Source organism: Salvelinus fontinalis, chromosome 30, assembly GCF_029448725.1.
Source record: "Salvelinus fontinalis isolate EN_2023a chromosome 30, ASM2944872v1, whole genome shotgun sequence".
NCBI lineage: Eukaryota > Metazoa > Chordata > Actinopteri > Salmoniformes > Salmonidae > Salvelinus > Salvelinus fontinalis.
Window position 1 is genome coordinate 42,033,892 of NC_074694.1, and position 22,949 is coordinate 42,056,840.

Consider the following 22,949-nt stretch of genomic DNA (forward strand, 5'->3'; position numbering starts at 1 on the left):
TTTTGTCACACAATGCCACAGATGTCTCAAGTTTTCAGGGAGTGTGCAATTGGCATGCTGACTGCAGGAATGCCCACCAGAGATGTTGTCAGAGAATTGAATGTTAATATCTCTACCATAAGTCAGGACGTTGTTTTAGAGAATTTGGCAGTACGTCCAACCGGCCTCAACCACAGACCATATGTAACCACGCCAGCCCAGGACCTCCACATCCGGCTTCTTCACCTGGGGGATCGTTGGAATGGGGGAGGGGTGCTGACGAGTGGTTCCGTCTTTAATATAGCCCTTTTGTGGGCTAAAACTCATTCTGATTGGTTGGGACCTGGCTCCCCAATGGGTGGCCTGGCTCCCAAGTGGGTAGGCCTATGCCCTCCCAGGCCCACCCATGTGAAATCCATAGATTAGGGCCCAATTTATTTATATTGACTGATTTCCTTATATGAACTGTAATTCATTAAACTCTTTGAAATTTTTGCATGTTGCATTTATATTTTTGTTCAGTGTAGTTCAAGAGTGAAACAAATACAAACTGTACAGTGACATGTCATAAAACACATATATCAGCTGCCACACTGTCTCTGTAATGAATACGGCAAATAAAAGATATTGGAAAGAAAATGTATGCCTAGCATCATCCATATGGTCTAATATAATATTTCCTGATGGACAAACACTCCACCTTGGTCTTAAAGGGCATGAACAATCAAAAGCATGTTTTCCATGAAATGTGATGATATTGTGATGAAACCAGATCAGAGTATGATGACCAAAGTATGAAAAATGACGACTGCTTCTACATTGATAAAGTTTGATCATAAGTTATTGGTCCCCTCCCCCATGGCAAACACTTGGATTCAGCAAGCAGGATTATTAAGAGGATAGGGTGATATCACCCGAAGTCTCTTTTTAATACACCAATGGTAAGAGGCATTCTGCGCTCTTTTAAGTTCCTTACTACTGAATAGTGTCTGTTCCAGGTGCGTAGGAGTCAAAATAAGACTACTGGAAAAGATGGGACACACTGTCGAAAAAAATGAATACATTTAAAACTGAGGCTTAAATGCAAAATAAAGTTGTTTATTACATTATCAAACACTTCCTCACATGCAGCTCTTCTAATGTCATATACAGTATATAGCCTCTTCTTGGTGTTCGATACCTCTATCTAGTCGTATCTCTAGCTCCCTACTCTTAATATCCTGTGTTATTTATTCTGAGGAAATGTTCATAGTTTATGTAAAAGCAATAATTGATTATATTTTTGTCCGCTTTAGTATATAATCTGTCATGCATTCTATTCTACCAGGCACTAATTCATAGATGTTATGTGTTTTCTTGCTTGATCATGTGACATGCAATTAGCCTTGAAATAGAAGCCAGATGTGTGTGCCGACATTCACACTAATGATGACCTGAAGCCGAAACATTTGTGTTTTGTTTTTACCTTTCATTTATGCAGTTTCTTGCACCACAACGTTTTATTAACGAACATCTTTATTTTGCGTTTAAGCCTAAATTTTGGATTTTGGCATTTATTTTTGACAGTGTGCGTTCGCCATCTCTTCCAATACACCAATGGTTACATGATATTTTCTTACCTAATTTAAATAAGTACCGTCTTGTAACCAACATCAGAGAATGCGTGATTGCAGAGGGGTATAGTTTATATAGCTAGAAAGCAATTGTACTGGTGGCAAAATTTGACTGTAGGGTGTCAGCAAATATAGTTAAAAGTTTACACTATTCATCTATGGCAAAGTCACGTATGTGTCTCCTCTGTGTCTGGTGTCAGCTAGTTAATGGCTGGCTAGGTCAACGGCCAGCATGGAACAAATGGGGGAAGGGTCGTTCAAAACTCTGAAGCAATTGGCATGTCAACACATCCGTCAGTGCTGCTTGGAACCGCATCAGAAGAGAGAAATTAGCTTGAGATGATTTTACTGCAAAACTGCATCGAAGTTTCTTCACATAGGCATTTCATACAAATGTCAGTCAAGGCGAGCTCATGAATATAAGCTCCCTTCCCACTCAGCCTTGTCTTTTCAAACTTTCTGGTAGTTAGCCATTAGAGAAATTAATTTTAACCAAAAAAATAGCATTAATATGGATGATATTTTAGTCACAAATGGAAACTTTACATGGGAATCAGAATGACTGTTTGGGACCTTTAAAGTCTCTTTGAACTGCTAGTCTGCTGAGTGGTTTAGAAGTTCTGCTTTAAGTGGTTTTAAATGGAAGGAAGTCTGTACCATGTTTAGACTGGCTCGGCCACTGAAGCACCTACATTAATAGTCTTATACTATACTTACTGTCAGTGATCATTTAACTTACTTTGAGCACATTTCCCTGCAAGCATATATGAATGTGTCACTGCAAAAAGAACCCTGAAAAAAAATACTACTTAAATTCTTAAGGTGAAACTATGGAAATCTATGGAAACTAAGATGTGACTCGACTACCATACCTCCAGCATGAAGCACTGATGTCATTATAGAAGGCACCCAGGAGGTCTCTTGGTTGCTGGCCTGGAACTCTGTTTGTAGGTCCGTGTAGAAGATGCCCATGCAGGAGGGGAAGGCCAGAGTCAAGGCTAGCACCAGGATGGTGGCCACCAGCACCACCCAGCCCCAACCCCCATCAGGTGCAGTGACGGCCCCATCCATAGCCAGAGGGTTTATGGGTTCAAATTTGCCATTCTCCACCTCCTCAGAGTCCATGATCTCGCCATTCTTCTGCTCCATGTTGGGTGCCTGCTCCGGGGCCTTGCTCTCCATCTGGAAGCTGTCACAGTCCCCTGCCACCTTGTTGGGATTCCTCCGGCTCATACTCTTCTCAGATGCTGAGGCAATGCCCTAGTAGTTTGCCAGGGTGGATGACACTCACTAGTATATTCCATCTCACCATGTCTCTCCTTCTCACCTGTGAATGGGGAGAGGGGTATGGGATTATAATGATGACAGAACTATGAGTTTGTATTTTCATTTTGTGGTTGCAATTACGATTTGCAAATGTGTAATTTAATTTTGCAAGCTTGTATCATGATGTGTGAATAAATGTAACTATCGCAAATGTTTTACTTGAACACATTTCATAAGATTTGCAAGGATAATTCATTTTCAGAATTATTACAATTCCATTTACGACAATTAATATTCTTCTGTGAATTAAAAATACACTTAAAGATTGAATCTGCGCGCACTCTTGAGTTCTGTCACCGTGACGCACAGAGTCGTACATTTGTACGAAGGAAAAGTGTTTTGAAAATTGAGGGCAAAATCTTTCAATCCTGACCAATAAATTCCCTCTGCCAAAACCAATATTGGCTGGATTATTCCATCGATCAAATCCCAACAAACAAGATCTGACCAGGACGACATGATGTGATGGAGGAAGACGGCAGTCGAGTTCTATAAAGTTTGCTTTCACAGTTTGTATGAAGTGATGTTTTGATCTTGTTCATCGCTTTGACATTAATTACACCCCCCACGTGTATTCATGCATTGGCTAGCCAACTCCCGTTAGCTAGGCAGTAGTTCCCGTACCTAGGGTAAGTTCAAACTAATGTGTGAATTCAGATGCATTGGGTAGCTAACGTTCGTGACTGGTTTTCAAAATCATCCATCATCAAATTGAAGTCCCCCCCCCCCAAGTTCATCCATGCATTGGTTAGCCAGATACCGTTTTTTTTTTTTACATTGATTAGCCAGATACCGCCAATTTACAGCACAGTGGCATCCATAGAGCAGTGTAGCCTGTGATAATTTCAGCAACACTTCTATGGTGGCATCTTGGTTTTTAGCTAGCTAACTACCTACTGCACATTACAGCCATGCAACCTGTATACAGCAACACTTAAGCAATAGGAGTGAAACAGTCCATTAGAGGCAGTAATGACATCGGGCATTTCTAAGACATTATTCAAGAATACGTGGGTAAATATTTGATGGCCAAAAACATAAGTGAACTGTATGCTTAGCGAATTGTGTTTGTCTTCTATTATCAGAACATTCTGAAAGACCAGCTCTTGGAGAGGTTGCAGTCCAGGTTGCAGCAAGCCATCATACAACCCCTGGATTACCAGGAATTCCTGTTCAATAATGAGCATATCCTCATTGAATCCTTTGCTGATCAGGTTGATTTCCCTCCAATGATCACAGAGACATTAATCTTTCAATCAAATCTTGTCGAAGCTGAAATTGAGGCTCGCCCAACAACATCAGTTTGAGGCAGTTGTTGGGGTAACAGGCAGTCCAAAACTTGTCATTCAAACAGAAGAGGTGAAGAATATACTCAAAATGTACCTTCCAGTACCATGCATTGCAGAGTTATTTGGGGTCTCCAAGTGTAGCATATTTAGAAGGCATGAATTATGGTTTACCTGTGGAGGTTATATAGTACTATTTGTGATGAAGAGCTCAACAACACTGTGACAACCATCAAGTCCCAGAAGCCAAATGCTGGCTATCATATGGTCAAGGGACAGTTGGTGTCAATGGGCTTCCATGTTCAGTGGTGGAGATTGAGAGTGTCAGTGCATCGTGTGGGTGCAACTGAGATCCTGTCTCGCCTTGCCAGGCTTGGATGTGTGGTGCGACTAAGTTATTCAGTGCAAAGCCCCCTTTCCTTGGTGCACACAGACACCAATCATAAACTAATCAGGCAACCTGATTTTTAAACATTTTCTGGTACATGGTTTTTTGATAAGATATTGAGCATATTAAACTGTTTCGTTTTTGAATAATTATTTAGCGAGTTCTCCTTGTTTATTTTATTGAAAGGTACAACATCGTCATGTTTGGGGAAGTCGATGGATTTTCAAGAAAAAGGTAGCCAAACTGTATTACTTTCTGGTTATGAATTTTGTTGAGTCACGTCTATACTAGGGATGCGCGAGCGATATATCGGTGACGCATATCGGAATCGGCCAATATTAGCTAAAAATGCCAACGTCGGCCCGATGTCTAGTTTAACGCCGATGTGCAAAACCGATGTCAAAGCTGACGTGCATACCTATATAACGTAGGTAGATGAAGTAATGACGCCACGAAAAATAAAGCGCTACACAGAACAAAAGCAGAAAAATACTAAGCGCACACTTCCAACAACTAAACAAGTTCAAGTCGAGCAGTCATTTGAAAGAGTAAGAACATTTCAGCGAGACAACTCAAAGGCGAAACCATTAACGCCAAGATAATGGAATTCATTGCCCTTGACAATCAACCGTTCTCGGTCGTGGATGATGTTGGCTTTCACCGACTGGTCGAGCACCTTGAGCCCAGGTACACACTACCAAGTAGGTGCTATTTTTCAGATGTTGCCCTACCGGAGTTACACAGTATTGTTGAAATGCACATCTATGAGCTACTTGCTATGGGCATCACTGACATTGGGACCAGCGATGTCAGCCCCATGAGCATGCAGAGTCTGACAGCACAGTGGGTGGACGAGGATTTCGTACTGAGGAAAGCCGTATTGCATGCTCAAGAACGTACTGGGTCTCATACCGCTGCTGCCATTTCAATGGCATTTGAGAACATGTTTGAAACATGAACACATTCCTAGCGCCATTCAAACAACTGACTCAAGAAATAAGCTAATCAACTGCGTCTGCAGCAGACGTGATACCCTCGGTCATGGCATAGAAACGCCTGCTCAACAACACTGCCAACACAGACCATTAAAACTTACAAAAGTACTCGAGGCTGTGAACAAGCGATTCGGTGGCATTCTCTCTGAGCCTCTTTACTGTGTCGCCACCATGCTTGATGCTAGGTACAAGGACTGCTACTTTGATGCAGATAAGAAACAGGGTTAAAATGAAATGTTGTTATACACAGCTGGACAAGATGGAAACGGACACAGTGACAGTGCGCACCGTGAAAGAAAGGCCACGGTCAGACATAGCTGAAACTTTACAGGTTGACATGTATGATGAAATCCTGGTTGAGACTGAACAAATGAACAACGAAACAGAAAGTAAGTGAAAGAAATAGGTTTTGATGATGTTTTACTGGTAATGGGGACATATGTAAATGCCCCAAAAATTAACTTTTTTGTCAGTGTGGTGCGTGTGACCTTTATTTTACTAGGCAAGTCAGTTAAGAACAAATTCTTATTTACAGTGATGGCCAAACCCAGACGACACTGGGCCAATTGTGCGCCGCCCTATAGGACTCCCAATCACGGCCGGATGTGATACAGCCTGGATTCAAACCAGGGACTGTAGTGTCACCTCTTGCACTGAGATACATTGCCTTAGACCGCTGCGCCCGTGTGTGTGTGAACTATTTAACTGTACTAGAATGCTTAAAACGGCCGCAAAGTTTTTAAATATCGGTATCATTTTTTTTTGGCAAGGATAATATCGGATATCGGCCAAACATGTAATAATTGGTGCATCCCTAGTCTATACCCACTTATTTTTCAGAGGGCATTGCGTATACTCACTTATTTTTTAATACCAACATGTTTCAAGCAGTTCTTGGGCACAGGGACTAAGGTAACCTGCTTAAAGGAATACCGCCCCGTAGCACTCACGTCTATAGCCATGAAATGCTTTGAAAGAATGGTCATGGCTCACATCAACACCATTATCCCAGAAACCCTAGACCCACTCCAATTTGCATACCACCAACAGATGATGCAATCTCTATTGCACTCCACACTGCCCTTTCCCACCTGGACAAAAGGAACACCTACGTAAGAATGCGTTTCATTAACTACAGCTCAGCGTTCAACACCATAGTGCCCTCAAAGCTCATTACTAAGCTAAGGACCCTGGGACTAAACACCTCCCTCTGCAACTGGATCCCAGACTTCCTGACGGGCGACCCTAGGTGATAAGGGTAGGTAACAACACATCTGCCACGCTGATCCTCAACACGGGGGCCCCTCAGGTGTGCATGCTCAGTCCCCTCCTGTACTCTCTGTTCACCCATAACTGCATGGCCAGTGGTAGGCCATGCAGTTATGGGTGAACAGTGGTAGGTGGTAGGCCTGATCACCAACAACGATGAGACAACTTATAGGGAGGTCAGAGACCTGGCCGTATGGTGCCAGGATAACAACCAATCCCTCAACATGATCAAGACAAAGGAAAGGATTGTGGACTACAGGAAAGGTGGACCGAGCACCCCCTCATTCTCATCGATGGGGCTGTAGTGGAGCTGGTTGAGAGCTTCAAAATCCTTTGTGTCCACGTCACCAAAAAACTATCATGGTCCAAACACACTAAGACAGTCGTGAAGAGGCCACAACAAAGCCTATTCCCCCTCAGGAGACTGAAAAGATTTGGCATGGGTCCTCAGATCCATAAAAGGTTTTACAGCTGCACCATCGAGAACATTCTGACTGGTTGCATCACTGCTTGGTCTAAGACAGCAAGGGACTACAGAGGGTAGTGCGTACGGCCCAGTAAATCACTGGGGCCAAGCTTCCTGCCATCCAAGACCTCTATACCATACTAATGTCAGAGGGAGGCCCTAAAAATTGTCATAAGCCATAAGACTCCTGAACAGCTAATCAAACGGCTACCCAAACTATTTGCATTTGACTAGGATAATGGCTTTAGCTGCTAGACAAACCAATAGAACAGGAGAACGCATGAGTAAATCATTGTGAAATAATTGCCTCCGTGTTTCTATGATGAGATTTTGGCTATAGGCTACTTTCAAGCAAGCTAAGATATGCATGCCGCATAATGAAGTAAACATACAAGTTTCAAACAATTAAGGAACAGGTCAAATATAGCGATGCAAATGACAGGCCTAAACGTCTTCTGGCAATTAAATGTTAACCAGATACAAAGTAGCCATGCCTACCAGGCAGAATGCGATCGTGATTATTTGCATCAATCCAGTGGCCATTTTTTTTGCAAACTCAAATCTCATGTGCTACAGAAACACCACTAACCAAACAACTGTGCTAGGTGCCTGCACACTATAATTAAAGGGTAACTACACCAAAAAAATCTTTTATATATTTTTTAGACCTCAAAAGTGGACTCCTGATGTGGTTTAAGCATCCAATTTTGTTGATTTTCTATTAAAAAAAGTGTGACTTAGAAAACATCTGAAACCTGTGAATTTCTGACTCGTAAAAATGTTCACGCAGGGCGCCTTTCCTTTTCCTTTGCTTATTTGCTTCTTTCCTTTGCTGGGCGGACCGTTTGAAAAATGTTGGGCAAAATTAGAGTATACCCAGTTCTCCAGGCACAACTACACCAATGGTCACATCTGGGCCAGTATTCACAAAGAGTCTCAGAGTAGAAGTGCTGTTCTAGGATCAGTTTGCCTTGTAGGGTGATCATTATGAATAAGATAACATGGACAGGTGGGACCTGATCCTAGATTAGCACTCCTACTGAGACATTTTGTGAATACAGGCCCCTGTCTTCTGAGCTCAGCGGGGAGAGGAAGGGGGTAAAGGAGAGGACAATTGTTTAGCCGCTATGGTCTGGGGTGAGACTTCTAGCACTCTTAGAGTAACCGATAGAAACAGAGACTCCAAACTGGTAGTAGGCTAACATGTCCATTCATGCTTCTGATCTACAGTTACAGTCCAGGGCAGCTTCTAGTCTAGTCAGACACGCTGTTTGTGAACAATGAAATATGATTTCAAATACTAAAATGTGCAAGCCCTTACAAAACTCTTTGAAGAATGTATATTTGATATGATTAAAATAGTAGCCTAAGCATAGTTAGTTATTTTTTCTTCATGATCATCAATGCAATGTTGTCATGATTTTACATTTATCAACACCATGAGTGTTTTCTGTCTACTGGTATATACAGATCCTGTACTTGGATGCAGCTACCAACAACAGGGCATCAACGGCTTTCAACTTATTCAGTCCACAAGGGTCCACGGTGTGCAATCAAGGCATGTCTTTTTATCAGACAAATGAAGCATAAATCACCATTAATCAATTATTAATACAGCTGTGACAGTAAAAAAAAAAAAAAAAAAGTAGGTATCACAATGTAAAACCCCTACCACTTCTACATAAATATTAAGGAAACATGCATAGAATGTTTTTAATAGCCATCTTGCAACGTCATTTGTTGATTTAGCGGTCTTCCACCTGTGTGTGCACAATGAGGTAAAGTCCCTGGGTGCATTTGTTTCCAAGTGAAATGTTTACTTCATGTTCCCTTCCCTCGTTTTGTTACTATCACACCTGCTTCTGAAGTCATCAGGGTTTTGATGTGCCACATGGCAGTAAACCAGTCAAACCATCAGCAACACTTGTATGTGTTAAGCAATAGAGCTCGCCAGCTTGTAGTTCTAAAAAACGTAAATGAGTTACCTGGTTTGTTAAGCCATTGTACAACATGAATGGGGAAAGATTAGGGTTTGTGGATAAACACCGAAAATAAGGTCAGAGGTTAATACAGGCTTAGGTCTTACACGTTTTGTTCTATGAGATATCAGTCAGTTAACAAGACCATTATGAAGCCTTGTGCTTTAAAAAAAAATCATTACATAAATGCTTCAAATTTGACATTAGCAGAAAATGAGTCCCTCAGAACAAAACAGACAAGATCTCCTCAGCCTGTTAACCACAGACCTTTATTTTCAGTGATTATCCAAAAAGCCTAATTTTCCCATAGTGCTTACAAAAAGATTCCATTACTGCCAAAGACATCTATATCTAAGGTGTTTTAATTTTCTAAGAACTTCAAGACATCGACTGGGAGAGTGCACTGATGACCTATGAGGCCTCAGAAAGAGGACTTGTAATCCCTGAGTTTAAATGCTAGAGATGACATCGCTTTTGTCAGTGGTTGACCCCCTATCCCCTTCAGAGTCACACGGACGTGATCTATATGTCCAGGCCATGTAACACCTCGGGCTCCAGAGTGGCACAGCGGTCTATGCCACTGCATCTCAGTGCTAGAGGCGTCAGTACAACCGGCCGTGATTGGGAGTTCCATAGGGCGGCGCACAAATGGCCCAGCGTCCGGGTTTGTAAATAAGAATTTGTTCTTAACTGACTTGCCTAGTTAAATAATGGTTACATTTTTTTTATATAAAACTGTTAAACACATGCAGCAATCAAGTTCGTAAATTAAATCCTCCAACAGGCTCTTTATATCAGGAATCAGTCACAAGTACCCCTGGTGCACGGTTAAATTATTTAGCCAATTAAACACAAATATTTCAAAGGAGCATAAAGTTCAGTAGGTCAATGTCACAGAATGCCATAAACAAGTGATAAGTAAACATGCCATTTTACTGACTTAAAATGGTCAATCTGCAGTTGCTACATACATTGGGCTTACAAATTAATGATTTGTGCCCATGGATTCTTGAAGACTAACTATAAATGCCTCATTAATTCAACTCTTACACCGTCAAAATCCAAAATATAAGCTTGTTTTATTTCAATTCTTGTAAACAAAGTAATGTAAACAAAACACTATATTGCCTCAAAACATGGTTAAAACTATAATTTTGATATGGATGGTCAGTCCTTGCATACATAGCTCGGTCTACGTATTTGAAAGCGGTTATATTACTCCAGACCCATCCCTCATCTTTTTACCGAAACAGAGCAGGGAGAACAGTTGATTGCCCCTTTTAAAATGACACATTCCAGGATTATTAGGTTTGCCAGGAAAAAAAAGTCTATGTTCTTGATTTTAATCGAACTTGAATATAGATTGTTGGGAATGTCTCCCAAGCTACACAGTCAGGATAGTGGCAAGTAGAAGTGCTTGAGTGTGTCAACATTAGACTAGCCCAAAACCTGTGTCACTAGTGGCACAGTGACACAGGTTCTAAACCCTTGTTCAGCCTTAGAACTAAATGATACTTATGCAGAGGACCAGCTCTCTATTATAATAACGATCAGAGATCAACTGAAGGTTCAGTTACATTTTTTTCATCAACAAGCTGGAGACCGACAGGGAGTAGAGATGTATGTTGTGAGATGGTCACATCTGTAAACATTTTTGTAAGTTCAAAACAGCTTGTTACTTTTCCCACTATGTTTACTCATGGAGTTTGCAGTAAAAATTACTGCATGCTGTAGTAGACGGTAGAATAGCCATTTGCTGTTCTCGGCTGTGACCTCAGGGAGGTCCCACATGTCAGCCAAACACCCGATTACAGCCTTTTGGTCATCAGACAGCTCTGCATACTCCCCCAGGTTCAGAAAATAAACATGTCAAAAGTGACTTATTTTTCACTTCAATTTGTAGAGCAAATACATCCAGCCTGCTGATATTACTACATCTTTATTGTAATACATACAAGCTCCATCGTTTTCTGTTACTCAACATAATCAGATGTGTTGGTCACATATCTCCAGAAATGCTGATGTACCTGCACTCAGGAACACACTATTTTCAAATGATCAATGCAGTGTTTATTATTACATGAATGATCGGTTTAAAGCTCAGGTGTCACCATGTGAGAAAACTATAGGCTCAAAATTCAAAAAGGCACACACACACCTGAGCAATCCTGTTGCAGATAACAATGAGATCTGGAAAGACATGAGAAACCCACACAATGATCTTGCTAGTATCACTTTATTAAAGCTTATGTGACGGCCTATTGGCCTTCACCAGAGCTTGTCCCAGAGGCAGACACGTAAAATGTTGTAAAAAGAAAACTAGCAGTGTGCGGATTTGTCCTTTCAAGAGAACTATAGCCTAAAATAATATAATTGATCAACATACCATAGTTCACGTGGAAGCCTGTTTGCAACGTATGCACAGCGAAACTTATGAAGTCTTGATTGACCCTGTCTCCGACGGCAGCATCCCCTATAACACAAGTAGGTTTTGAAATAAACTGTTTGAACCTGTCAGACAATGCAGACGTTACAGCCTTATTCTCAAATGGATTAAATAAATACAAATCTCCACACAATACCCCATAATGTTTTTCTAGTTGCACATTTATTCAAACTAAAAAAACTGAAATATCACATTCACATAAATATTCAGACCTTTTACTCAGTACTTTGTTGAAGAACCTTTGGCAGCGATTACAGCCTACAAGCTTGGCACACCTGTATTTGGGGAGTTTCTGACATTCTTCTCTGCAGATCCTCTCAAGCTCAGTCAGGTTGGAAGGGGAGCATCTCTGCAAAGCTATTTTCAGGTCTTTCTATAGATGTTCGATCGGGTTCAAGTCCGGCCACTCAAGGACATCATTGTGCTGTTGGAAGGTGAAACTTCATCCAAGTCTGAGGTCCTGAGTGCTCTGGAGCAGGTTTTCATCAAGGATCTATCTGTACTTCGCTCCGTTCAGCTTTCCCTCGATCCTGACTAGTCTCCCAGTCTCTGCCGCTAAAAAAAAAAAAACATACCCACAGCATGATGCTGCCACCACCATGCTTCACTGTAAGGATGGTGCCAGGTTTCCTCCAGACGTGACGCTTGGCATTCAGGCCAAAATCTTGGTTTCATCAGACAAGAGAATCTGGTTTCTCATGGTGTGAGAGTCTTTAGGTGCCTTTTGACAAACTCCAAGTTGGCTGTCATGTGCCTTTTACTGAGGAGTGGCTTCCGTCTAGCCACTCTACCATAAAGGCCTCATTGGTGGAGTGCTGCAGAGATGGGAGAATCTTCCAGAAGGACAACCATCTCCACAGAGGAACTCTGGAGCTCGGTCAGAGTGACCATCGGGTTCTTGGTCACCTCTCGGACCAAGGCCCTTCTCCCACAATTGCTCTGTTTTGCCATGCCGCCTGCTCTAGGAAGAGTCTTGGTGGTTCCAAACTTCTTCCATTGAAGAATGATGGAGGCCACGGTGTTCTTGGAGACCTTCAATGCTTCAGAATTTTTTGGTACCCTTCCCCAGATCTGTGCCGACACAATCCTGTCTCAAAAGTCTACAGACAATTCCTTTGACCTCATGGCATGGTTTTTGCTCTGACATGCACTGACAACTGTGGGACCTTGTATAGACAGGTGTGTACCTTTCCAAATCATGTCCAATCAATTGAATTTACCACAGGTGTACTCCAATCAAGTTGTAGAAACAGCTCAAGGATGATCAATGGAAACAGGATGCACCTGAGCTCAATTTCGAGTCTGAGCAAAGGGTCTGAATACTTATGTAATTAAGATATCCATTTTTAATACATTTGGCAAAAAAAAAAAATGGGGTATTGTATGTAGATTGATGACGGGAAAAAACAATTTCAAACATTTTAGAATAAGGCTGTAAAGTAACAAAATGTGGAAAAGGGGAAGAAGTCTGAATACTTTCCGAATGCACGGTACATTTAACGTAAGCCTACATACAAATATATAATTTCCTCTATTGCTCTCTAACTACCTTGGACAGGATGTAACCACTACACAGACTTTATCGGTCTGAACTCTTTAGTAGTAAAATCTTATCCATGGTAATGACAATACAATAAGCAATACTATCATTGACACAGGGGTCGTGTTTAGAGTTCAGAAATCTGCCTTTTCAACCATTTCACCTGCGTTTTATATTGAAAGTCAATAGTTTTTTTGGCTTCAATAAAGTGATCAGGGGCATGTAACTATAGTTCTTTCACTCCCGTTCGTGAATTCTCCTCCGAGTGAAGCACAAAAATGGGTCTGATCCCAAGCAGAAATTACATTAAGAAACATTTTACATCTGCATTTACAAAACGCAGCAAGATATTTCTTATGCGTTCTTTTCTGTGTGAAAAACGCAGAATTTTGTGTTAACGTGACAAGACATGCACCCCTACATCCTCTTGTTGTTAAGATGCAGTGACATCGGTTTTGTCACATAGTGCTTAAAGACACAACTGAGAAACAAAACAATTAAATCCAAACCAGGCTCTGGTGCTTTGTGTGATGGCCCAGCTACACACTCTTCAGAGGCACTCCCCTCCTTGGCACCCCCTTCCACAGCACCCCCTTCAAGGATGTTGACACCTCTGTGGACAATCTTTCGAACATACAAATAATATGTATTTAAACAAAGCATGTCATGAAATTCCTAGTTTTCCATATTTATGAGATACATTGTCCTTTGCTTTCAAACTATTTCACCTCAGATCAGCCATGCTGTGTACGTAACAAAAAGCCTAATTGAAATAGAAACCGATCAGATGATCAATATATCAGTGTCATTAAGAGCTGTACCTTCCGCCACAGAAACATTCATGTTGTATGAAATCTCGTCAGAATTATTTTCCACATATTGGAGAGCAGTCCTGAAAGGGGAAGGGGTTGGTTTAAAAAAAAAAAAATTGCTGTAAGTTTGTAAAAAATCTCTCAGCTATTTGGAATTATTGGTGATTCGTTAATTAGACCAGAACTTTTACTATTAGATATGCTGTGTTTCAAACAACGCTGTGATCATAGGTAAAAGAGACAACGTGAACACATGTAATGTAATAAAAATGATGAACAATGACATTTAACTCAGGGTTCTATGCTCTAGAATGAGAGATAGATAGAAGACTGTGGGCAACACTATGTTTGCATAATTCTCCTGTAAAAGTTACTGCATACAAACATGAAGATTAGCTAGATCTGGTATCATCTAGGGATGACTCACCAATTAGCCATCTTTTATTCATACGTGACATTTTGAAAACATATAGCTAACTAGCTAAATCCACAATTTAGCTGATGTAAATTACCACTGTAGTGGGGTAGGATCTGGCTAAAGATAATCTAACTTGTTATTGACAAATAACTAGCTAGTTAGCTAACGGGAGCTGACTAGCCAATGGATGAACTTTGGGGATGTATCTAACTATAGGGATGAACATTATATAGTGCTAAGGTTACACACACGACCGTATACGAAGGTGATAACATCACTTCATACAAACTGTGAAAGCAAACTTTCCAGACCTCACCTATGGTCGCGCGCCTGCCATCTTCCTCCATCAGGTCTTCCTGGTCAGCTCTTGTTGTTGCATGCGGTTTGGTTGATGGAACAAGACAGCCAATGATATTGGTTTTGACAGAGGGAACTGATTGGTCAGGTGTTGAAGGTCCTGCCCCCAATTTTGTCCTTGCGAAACACTGTCTATAAATGTACGAATCTCTGGGTTTGTGATCGCATCGACAGAAATCTGAGAATGCGTAGATTCAAAATTTGCAAGTGTGTTTTTGATTCACAGCAGAATATTCAATGTCATAAATGGAATTTTTATAATTCTGAAAATAAATCATCCTTGCCAATTTTATAAAACGTGTTCAAATGTCAAGTCACAAGTTTGCGATAGTTGTTACATTTATTCACACATCAAGCTTGCGAAATAAAAATTACACATTTGCAAATCGTAATTGCAACCACAAATCTAAAATACAAACTCACGTAATGCTGTTATCATTACAGGATGGCGCCGACAGAGATGGTCGCCTCGCTTCGAGTCCTTAAACTATGCAGTATTTTGTTTTTTTAATGTATTATTTTTTACATTGTTACCCCAGGAAATCTTAAGTCTTACTACCTACAGCCGGGAAGAACAATTGGATATAAGAGCGACATCAACTTACCATCATTGCGACCAGGAATAAGACTTTCCCAAAGCGGATCCTCTGTTTGGACCACCACCCAATGGATCTAATCCCAGAAGCCGACCCAAAACAGCACCGCAGAAGGAGCAGACGGAGCGGCCTTGTCAGGCTCCGTAGACATGCACATCGCCCACCTCTTCCGACTTCCGAGTATACTACTCGCCAATGTCCAGTCTCTTGATATCAAGGTAGACGAAACTCGAGCAACGGTTGCCTTCCAGAGAGACATCAGAGATTGTAACATTCTCTGTTTCACAGAAACATGGCTCTCTCGGGATATGTCGTCGGAATCGGTTCAGCCTGCGGGATTCTCCATGCATCGCACCGACAGAAATAAACACCTCTCTGGGAAGAGGAAGGGCGGAGGTGTATGCTTAATGACTAATGACTCATGGTGTAATCATAACAACATATAGGAACTCAAGTCTTTCTGCTCACCCGACCTAGAATTCCTTACAATCAAATGCCGGCCATATTTCCTCCCAAGAGAAATCTCGTCAGTTATCGTCACAGCTGTGTACATTACCCCTCAAGCAGATACCAAGACGGCCCTCAAGGAACTTCACTGGACTCACTGGACAATGTAAACTGGAAACCATATATCCTGAGGCTGCATTTATTGTAGCTGGGGATTTTAACAAAGCAAATTTGAGAACAAGGCTACCTAAATTCTATCAGCATATTGATTGCACTACACGTGGGGGTAAGACACTCGATCACTGCTACTCTAACTTCCACGATGCATACAAAGGCCTCCCCCACCCTCCCTTCGGCAAATCTTATAAACAGAAACTCAAACAGGATGTACCAGTGACTAGAACCATTCAACGCTGGTCTGACCAATAGGAATCCACACTTCAAGATTGTTTTGATCGCGCAAACTGGGATATGTTTTGGTCAGCCTCAAGAGAACAACATCAATCTATACGCTGACATGGTGAGTGAGTTTATAAGGAAGTGCATTGGAGAAGTTGTACCCACTGTAACTATTAAAACCGTGGATGGATGGCAGCATTCACACAAAACTGAAAAGCGCAAACCACCGCTTTTAACCATGGAAAGAGGTCTGGGAATATGGCTGAATATAAACAGTGTAGTTATTCCCTCCGCAAGGCAATCAAACAAGCGAAATGCCGGTACAGGGACAAAGTGTAGTCGAAATTCAACGGCTCAGACATGAGGCGTATGTAGCAGGAAATCACGGACTACAAAAAGAAAACCAGCCACGTCACGGACACCGATGTCACACTTTCAGAGAAACTAAACAGCTTCTTTGCCCGCTTTGAGGATAATACAGTGCCACCGTCGTGGCTCGCTAACAAGGACTGCCCCCCCCCCGTCCTTCTCCGTGGCCGACGTGAGTAAAACATTTAACCATGTTAACCTCGCAAGGCTGCTGTCCCAGACGGCATCCCTAGCCGCGTCCTCAGAGCATGCGCAGACCAGCTGGCTGGTGTGTTTATGGACATATTCAATCGCTCCCTATCCCAGTCCGCTGTCCCCACATGCTTTAAGATGTCCACCATTGTTCCTGTACCCAAGAAGGCAAAGATTACTGAACTAAATGACTACCGCCCCGTAGCACTCACTTCTGTCATCATCAAGTGCTTTGCTTTGAGTCAAGGATCATATCACCTCCACCTTACCGGCCACTCTAGACCCACTTCAGTTTACATACCGCCCCAACAGGTCCACAGACAATGCAATCACTATCACACTGCTCCATCCCATCTGGACAAGAGGAATACCTATGTAAGAAGGCTGTTTATTGACTACAGTTCAGCATTCAACACCATAGTACCCTCCAAGTTCATAATCAAGCTGGAGGCCCTGGGTCTCAACCCCGCCCTGTGCAATTGGGTCCTGGACTTTCTGATGGGCCACCCCTAGGTGGTGAAGGTAGGAAACATCTCCAATTCACTGACCCTCAACACTGGGGCCCCACAAAGGTGCATGCTCAGCGCCCTCCTGTATTCCCTGTTCACCCACGACTGCGTGGCCATGCACACCTTCAACTAAATCATCAAGTTTGCAGACGACACAACAGTAGTAGGCTTGATTAACAACAACGACGAGACAGCCTACAGGGAAGAGGTGAGGACACTCGGAATGTGGTGTCAGGAAAACAACCTCTCACTCAACGTCAACAAAACAAAGGAGATGATCATGGACTTCAGGAAACAGCAGAGGGAGCACCTCCCTATCCACATCAAAGGGACAGTAGTGGAGAAGGTGGAAAGTATTAAGTTCCTCTGGGTACACATTACAGACAAACTGAAATGGTCCACCCACACAGACAGTGTTGTGAAGAAGGCGCAACAGGAGGCTGAAGAAATTTGGCTCGTCACCCAAAACCCTGACCAACTTTTACAGATGGGGCGGCAGGTAGCCTAGTGGTTAGAGCGTTGGACTAGTAACAGAAAGGTTGCAAGATCAAATCCCCAAGCTGACAAGGTAAAAATCTGTTGTTCTGCCCCTGAAAAAGGCAGTTAACCCACTGTTCCTAGGCCGTCATTGAAAATAAGAATTTGTTCTTAACTGACTTGCCTAGTTAAATAACGGTAAAAAAATAAAGATGCACAATCGAGAGCATCCTGTCAGGCTGTATCCCGGCAACGACACCGCTCTCAACCGCAAGGCTCTCCAGAGGGTGGTGCGGTCTGCACAACGCATTACAGGGGCAAACTACCTGCCTTCCATGACACCTACAGCACCCGATGTCACAGGAAGGCCAAAAAGATCATCAAGGACAACAACCACCCGAGCCACTGCCTGTTCACACAGCTATCATCCAAATGGTGATGTCAGTACAGGTGCAGCAAAGGTAGAGGTCATCAGACTGCTAAACAGCAATCACTAACTCAGAGAGGCTGCTGCCTAGATTGAGACCCAATCACTGGCCACTTTAATAAATGGATCACTAGTCCCTTTAAATAATGCCACTTTAATAAATGTTTACATATCTTACATTAGGTATATACTGTATTTTATATAATCTACTGCACTTGCCTATGCCGCTCAACCATCGCTCATCCATATATGTATATGTACATAGTCTCATTCCTCCCTTTTAGATTTGTGTGTATTAGGTAGTTGTTGGGGAACTGTTGAACTGATTACTTGTTGGATATTACTGCACTGTCGGAACTAGAAGCACAAGCATTTCGCTACACTCGCATTAACATCTGCTAATCATGTGTATGCAACCAATCAATTTTGATTAGATAATAATCCCATAGAATTCCCCTATTGTTGACTGTTCATGAAGGGGGAAGGGAGTAGGATATATGGCACATATTTGCATATGCTTGCGAAAGTCTACAAATTCGAATGAATGGCCTACTGTGCAATACCTTTTCCAGTGAAGATTTATGGATGTAATCTTTGTTTAGTGGCACAAATTCACATTGCGACTGTGCGTAATTAGCCTTAAATATTTCCAAACATTGCCTATAATTTGCATTTAGGCGCACATTCATGACAGGATGAGAAGCATGTAACTCAGCTGTCATTTATCCCATTCTAAAACTTAAATGTGTGAGTAGTTGGACAATCTTCAAAGACTGTGGTGCCATGGTCCAATTTGGGCATCAACATCCAATTCAATTTTCAGTAGCAATTGGTTTTCTGGTCCCTTTGGCGCTCTAGTAGCATATCCACGTGGCATGCCAATATCAATCTATTTGATATTAGGAATCTTAACTGTAGGAGATCAAAATCTATCTGGGTCAAGAAAGACCTAGACCTCGTTACATCCAAACCATTGACCGTATGCGAACTCCAAATTACAGAGCGGCTATTTTGAATCAAATGTACAGCAACAGCACAACGCTCGAGATCACAACTCGTCGACTACGGCGATGTGAAAACAGTTTGCCTGCCCTATAGTTTACTGTCTGTTATTATTGTTGAAGATTATCTTCTTGGCTCAAATAGCCTACTTCCCGTCAAAAATACATAGGTTACATTTAGTTTAATTTATGTCCAGTCGCATAATAAAAAACACTGACATAATAGGAAAGCAACACAATTAGCCTATTGTTTTTCAGTAGACTGTCACATTGCTCAGCAAATTAAGGTCGGCTAGAAAGGCTTGTATACCTTACACATAAACACGTTGGCAAGCCACCCATAGCGCAAGTTTCTTACCTTTTTGAGGTTAAGTATTATTTCTGACGGCCATTACTTCGCTTCGACCATTTTTACCCTTTCTACCACATCATACACAAACCAACTGAAACTCCTAGCCTCTGCCTTGGAGCAACAATATCGCGTTCTCGGTGGGGTGGGAGGAGACCAGGATGTAAGAGCCTTGATGCGGCTATGTTTATCACAGATTGCATTACGAACAGTCACATTTTGGTCCATTGGTACTGCCAATCCAGACCAATCTGTCGTGGACATGAGGGGTAGAAAAATCTGCTTGATTATGACATTTTAAAAAATAGAGTGGTCAAAGAAATTGCAATGTGAGGCGTACTTCCTTGTGTGATGGACGGTTTATTTTTTCTGAGCTATACTAGCAGTCATATTTACCAGTATACCGTTACATTACATGCTCAAGAATGGCCAACACAGTTTATCCGATTTGGCATTACTGTACAAGCCGCTTCTATGAAGGATGAAACCTGCCATAGTTAGAAATAGTTGAATAAATGCACACATAAATATACAAATATATAAATAAAGAGATACATAAATAGATGCACGCATAAAAATATTAATTAATACATGGATAAATGATGCAAACATACATAGGGTACATAATTATTTAAATAGTTAATCCCACTTTCATTTTATTCATTTATATTATTTCTGTATTTCTTCCTCAAATATGATAATGAAGGGGTGTCAAACAAACGTATGTGGGTGGTATCTAACACACCATTGGTTGATCAATGCCACGGTGCATTTGCCTGGGGTGCGTTCAGTTTTGAAACAGTATTGTATTGAATGACCATTTGAAAAACTGTGATTATGGTGGCCCAGAGGCCAATTGTCTATGTTGTGCTGCATCAGGAGTCTCTGTTATCACCTGAACTCTGGTGAAGTCGTTAGGCAACTTCCTCCAAATTGTAAAACATGTATGGGTTCACCTCTCTGTCCCTTGTAGCAGCTAGCTGACCCAAGATTGCAGCCATACTACTTGCCAGAAAAACTGGGCTAATGTAGCTATCTACGGGTTGTACATCTCTCTTTTTGGACCATCAGAGCCAGGCAAAAGCAAGACGTTGCAAGACATTGGTTGATCAAAACATTGAGCAACCAATGGTGTGCATGCTTACCACCCACAGATGTTTGATTGACACCCCCACATTATCAAATCAGAGGAAGAAATACATTAATAAATATATATATGAATGAAAGTGTGAATATTTAGATGATACATAGATCAATAATTTAATACATACAAATATGTGGAGAAACAGGAATGAACTTTGGTCACTATTTTTGTATTTCATTGATTTATGTGTGCATTTATTGATCTATAAACGTTTCTATTTACAGTGCATTTGGAAAGTATTCAGACCCCTTCACTTTTTCAACATTTTTTACGTTACAGCCTTATTCCAAAATGGATTAAATCAATTGCTTTCCTCATCAATCTACACACAATACCCCATATTGACAAGGTGAAAAGTGAAAAACCTTATTTACATAAGTATTCAGACCCTTTGCTATGACACTCGAAACTGAGCTCAAGTGCATCGTGTTTCCATTGATCATACTTGAGATGTTTCTACAACTTGATTGGAGTCAACCTGTGGTAAATTCAAATGATTGGAATTGATTTTTTATTTGATTTTTTAAAACTTTATTTAAATAGGCAAGTCAGTTAAGAACAAATTTTTATGTACAATGACATCCTACAATGATTTGGAAAGGCACACACCTGTCTCTATAAGGTCCCACAGTTGACAGTACATGTCAGAGCAAAAACCAAGCCATGAGGTTGAAGGAATTGTTCATAGAGCTCTGAGACAGGATTGTATTGAGGCACAGATCTGGGGAAGGGTACCAACAAATGTCTGCAGCATTGAAGGTTCCCAAGAACACAGTGACCTCCATCATTCTTAAATTGAAGAAGTTTGGAACCACTAAGACTCTTCCTAGAGCTGGCCACCTGGCCAAACTGAGCAATCAGGGGAGAAGGGCCTTGGTCAGGGAGGTGACCAAGAACCCGATGGCCACTCTGACAGAGCTTCAGAGTTCCTCTGTGGAGATGGGAAGGACAACCATCTCTGCAGCACTCCACCAATCAGGCCTTTATGGTAGAGTGGCCAGACGGAAGCCACTCCTCAGTAAAAGGCACATGGCAGCCCGCTTGGAATTTGCCAAAAGGCACCTAAAAGACTCTCAGACCATGAGAAACAAGATTCTCTGGTCTGGTGAAACCAAGATTGAACTCTTTGGCCTGAAAGCCAAGAGTCACGCCTGGAGGAAACCTGGCACCATCCCTACGGTGAAGCAGCAGGGAAGGCGAGTCTAGACAGGATCGAAGGAAAGATGAGCGGAGCAAAGTATAGAGAGATCCTTGATGAAAACCTGCTCCAGACCACTCAGGACCTCAGACTGGGAGCGAAGTTTCACCTTGAATACTTTCCAAATGTACTGTATATGTGGATTTATTAACTTAATCATTTATTTCTAATTATGACAGGTTTGGTCCTCCATAGAGGGGAACCCGTTAGTTCTCAACAATTTGGACCACAACTTCACCAGAGTTCAGGTGATAGCATAGAGTCCAGGGGCTTTATTTATCAACCGTGTGTACATTTCTCACTAAATTCAGATGTAATGGGAGATTATAGGATTTGCGCGCAGCATATTATTGGGAATTATCTAACTTTTATCAAACAGTTCACTTTTTTTGATAACAAAAACACCCTCATTTCCTGTAGGATTTGGAATGTTGGAACTGTCTGAAAATGCATGTCGCATTTTTTTATATTTGCATAAAAATATAACGAGTGCCAATAACACTGGCTCCTTACAAAAAAGTCCTACACGAATCCTGCAGGAATTCAACCTTTTGTGGTGGAATTGTGCAGGTGTCCTGCAGGAATCCTGTTGGATGACAAAATCCTGCAGGAAAAGTCCCTGATGCTCCTGCAGGACTCCTGCGGAAGTATGACTTGTCATGCAAAAATGTTGAAAGTCCTGCACAAACATGAATATTCCTGCAGGTATCATGCAGGACCAAACCCTGCAGGATTTTGATATTCGTATAGGATATGGCAATAACTGCAGGGCCAAGTACATTCCTGCAGCAATCTTGCAGAACCAAAAACTGCAGGATTTTGATATTCCTACAGTATTTGAGATGCAGTATATTGTAACAACAGAGAAAATAGACTTTTGAAATATAGTGCAATATCAGACATTTAAACTCAGCAGATGAGAAATGTAATAAATTACAATGTTCATATGCAATAAATATAGTATATG

General features: G+C 41.6%; 1 protein-coding gene across 3 annotated transcripts in view; it reads right to left on the reverse strand.

The window, feature by feature from the left end:
* Positions 1-19,824, reverse strand: part of LOC129829254 (monocarboxylate transporter 6-like) — a 30,267-nt gene extending 10,443 nt beyond the window's left edge. Inside the window, exons 1-3 of one of the 3 annotated variants that reach the window (XM_055890953.1) lie at positions 13,797-19,824; positions 11,688-11,774; positions 2,465-2,919 (exon numbers count right to left, since the gene is read on the reverse strand). In XM_055890953.1, coding sequence (XP_055746928.1) covers positions 2,465-2,825 — 361 coding nt within the window. In that variant the 5' untranslated portion in view covers positions 2,826-2,919; positions 11,688-11,774; positions 13,797-19,824. The remainder of the gene's footprint in view (positions 1-2,464; positions 2,920-11,687; positions 11,775-13,796) is intronic. The other 2 variants (XM_055890955.1, XM_055890954.1) reach the window with 2 other exon arrangements.
* Positions 19,825-22,949: the final 3,125 nt, after the last annotated feature.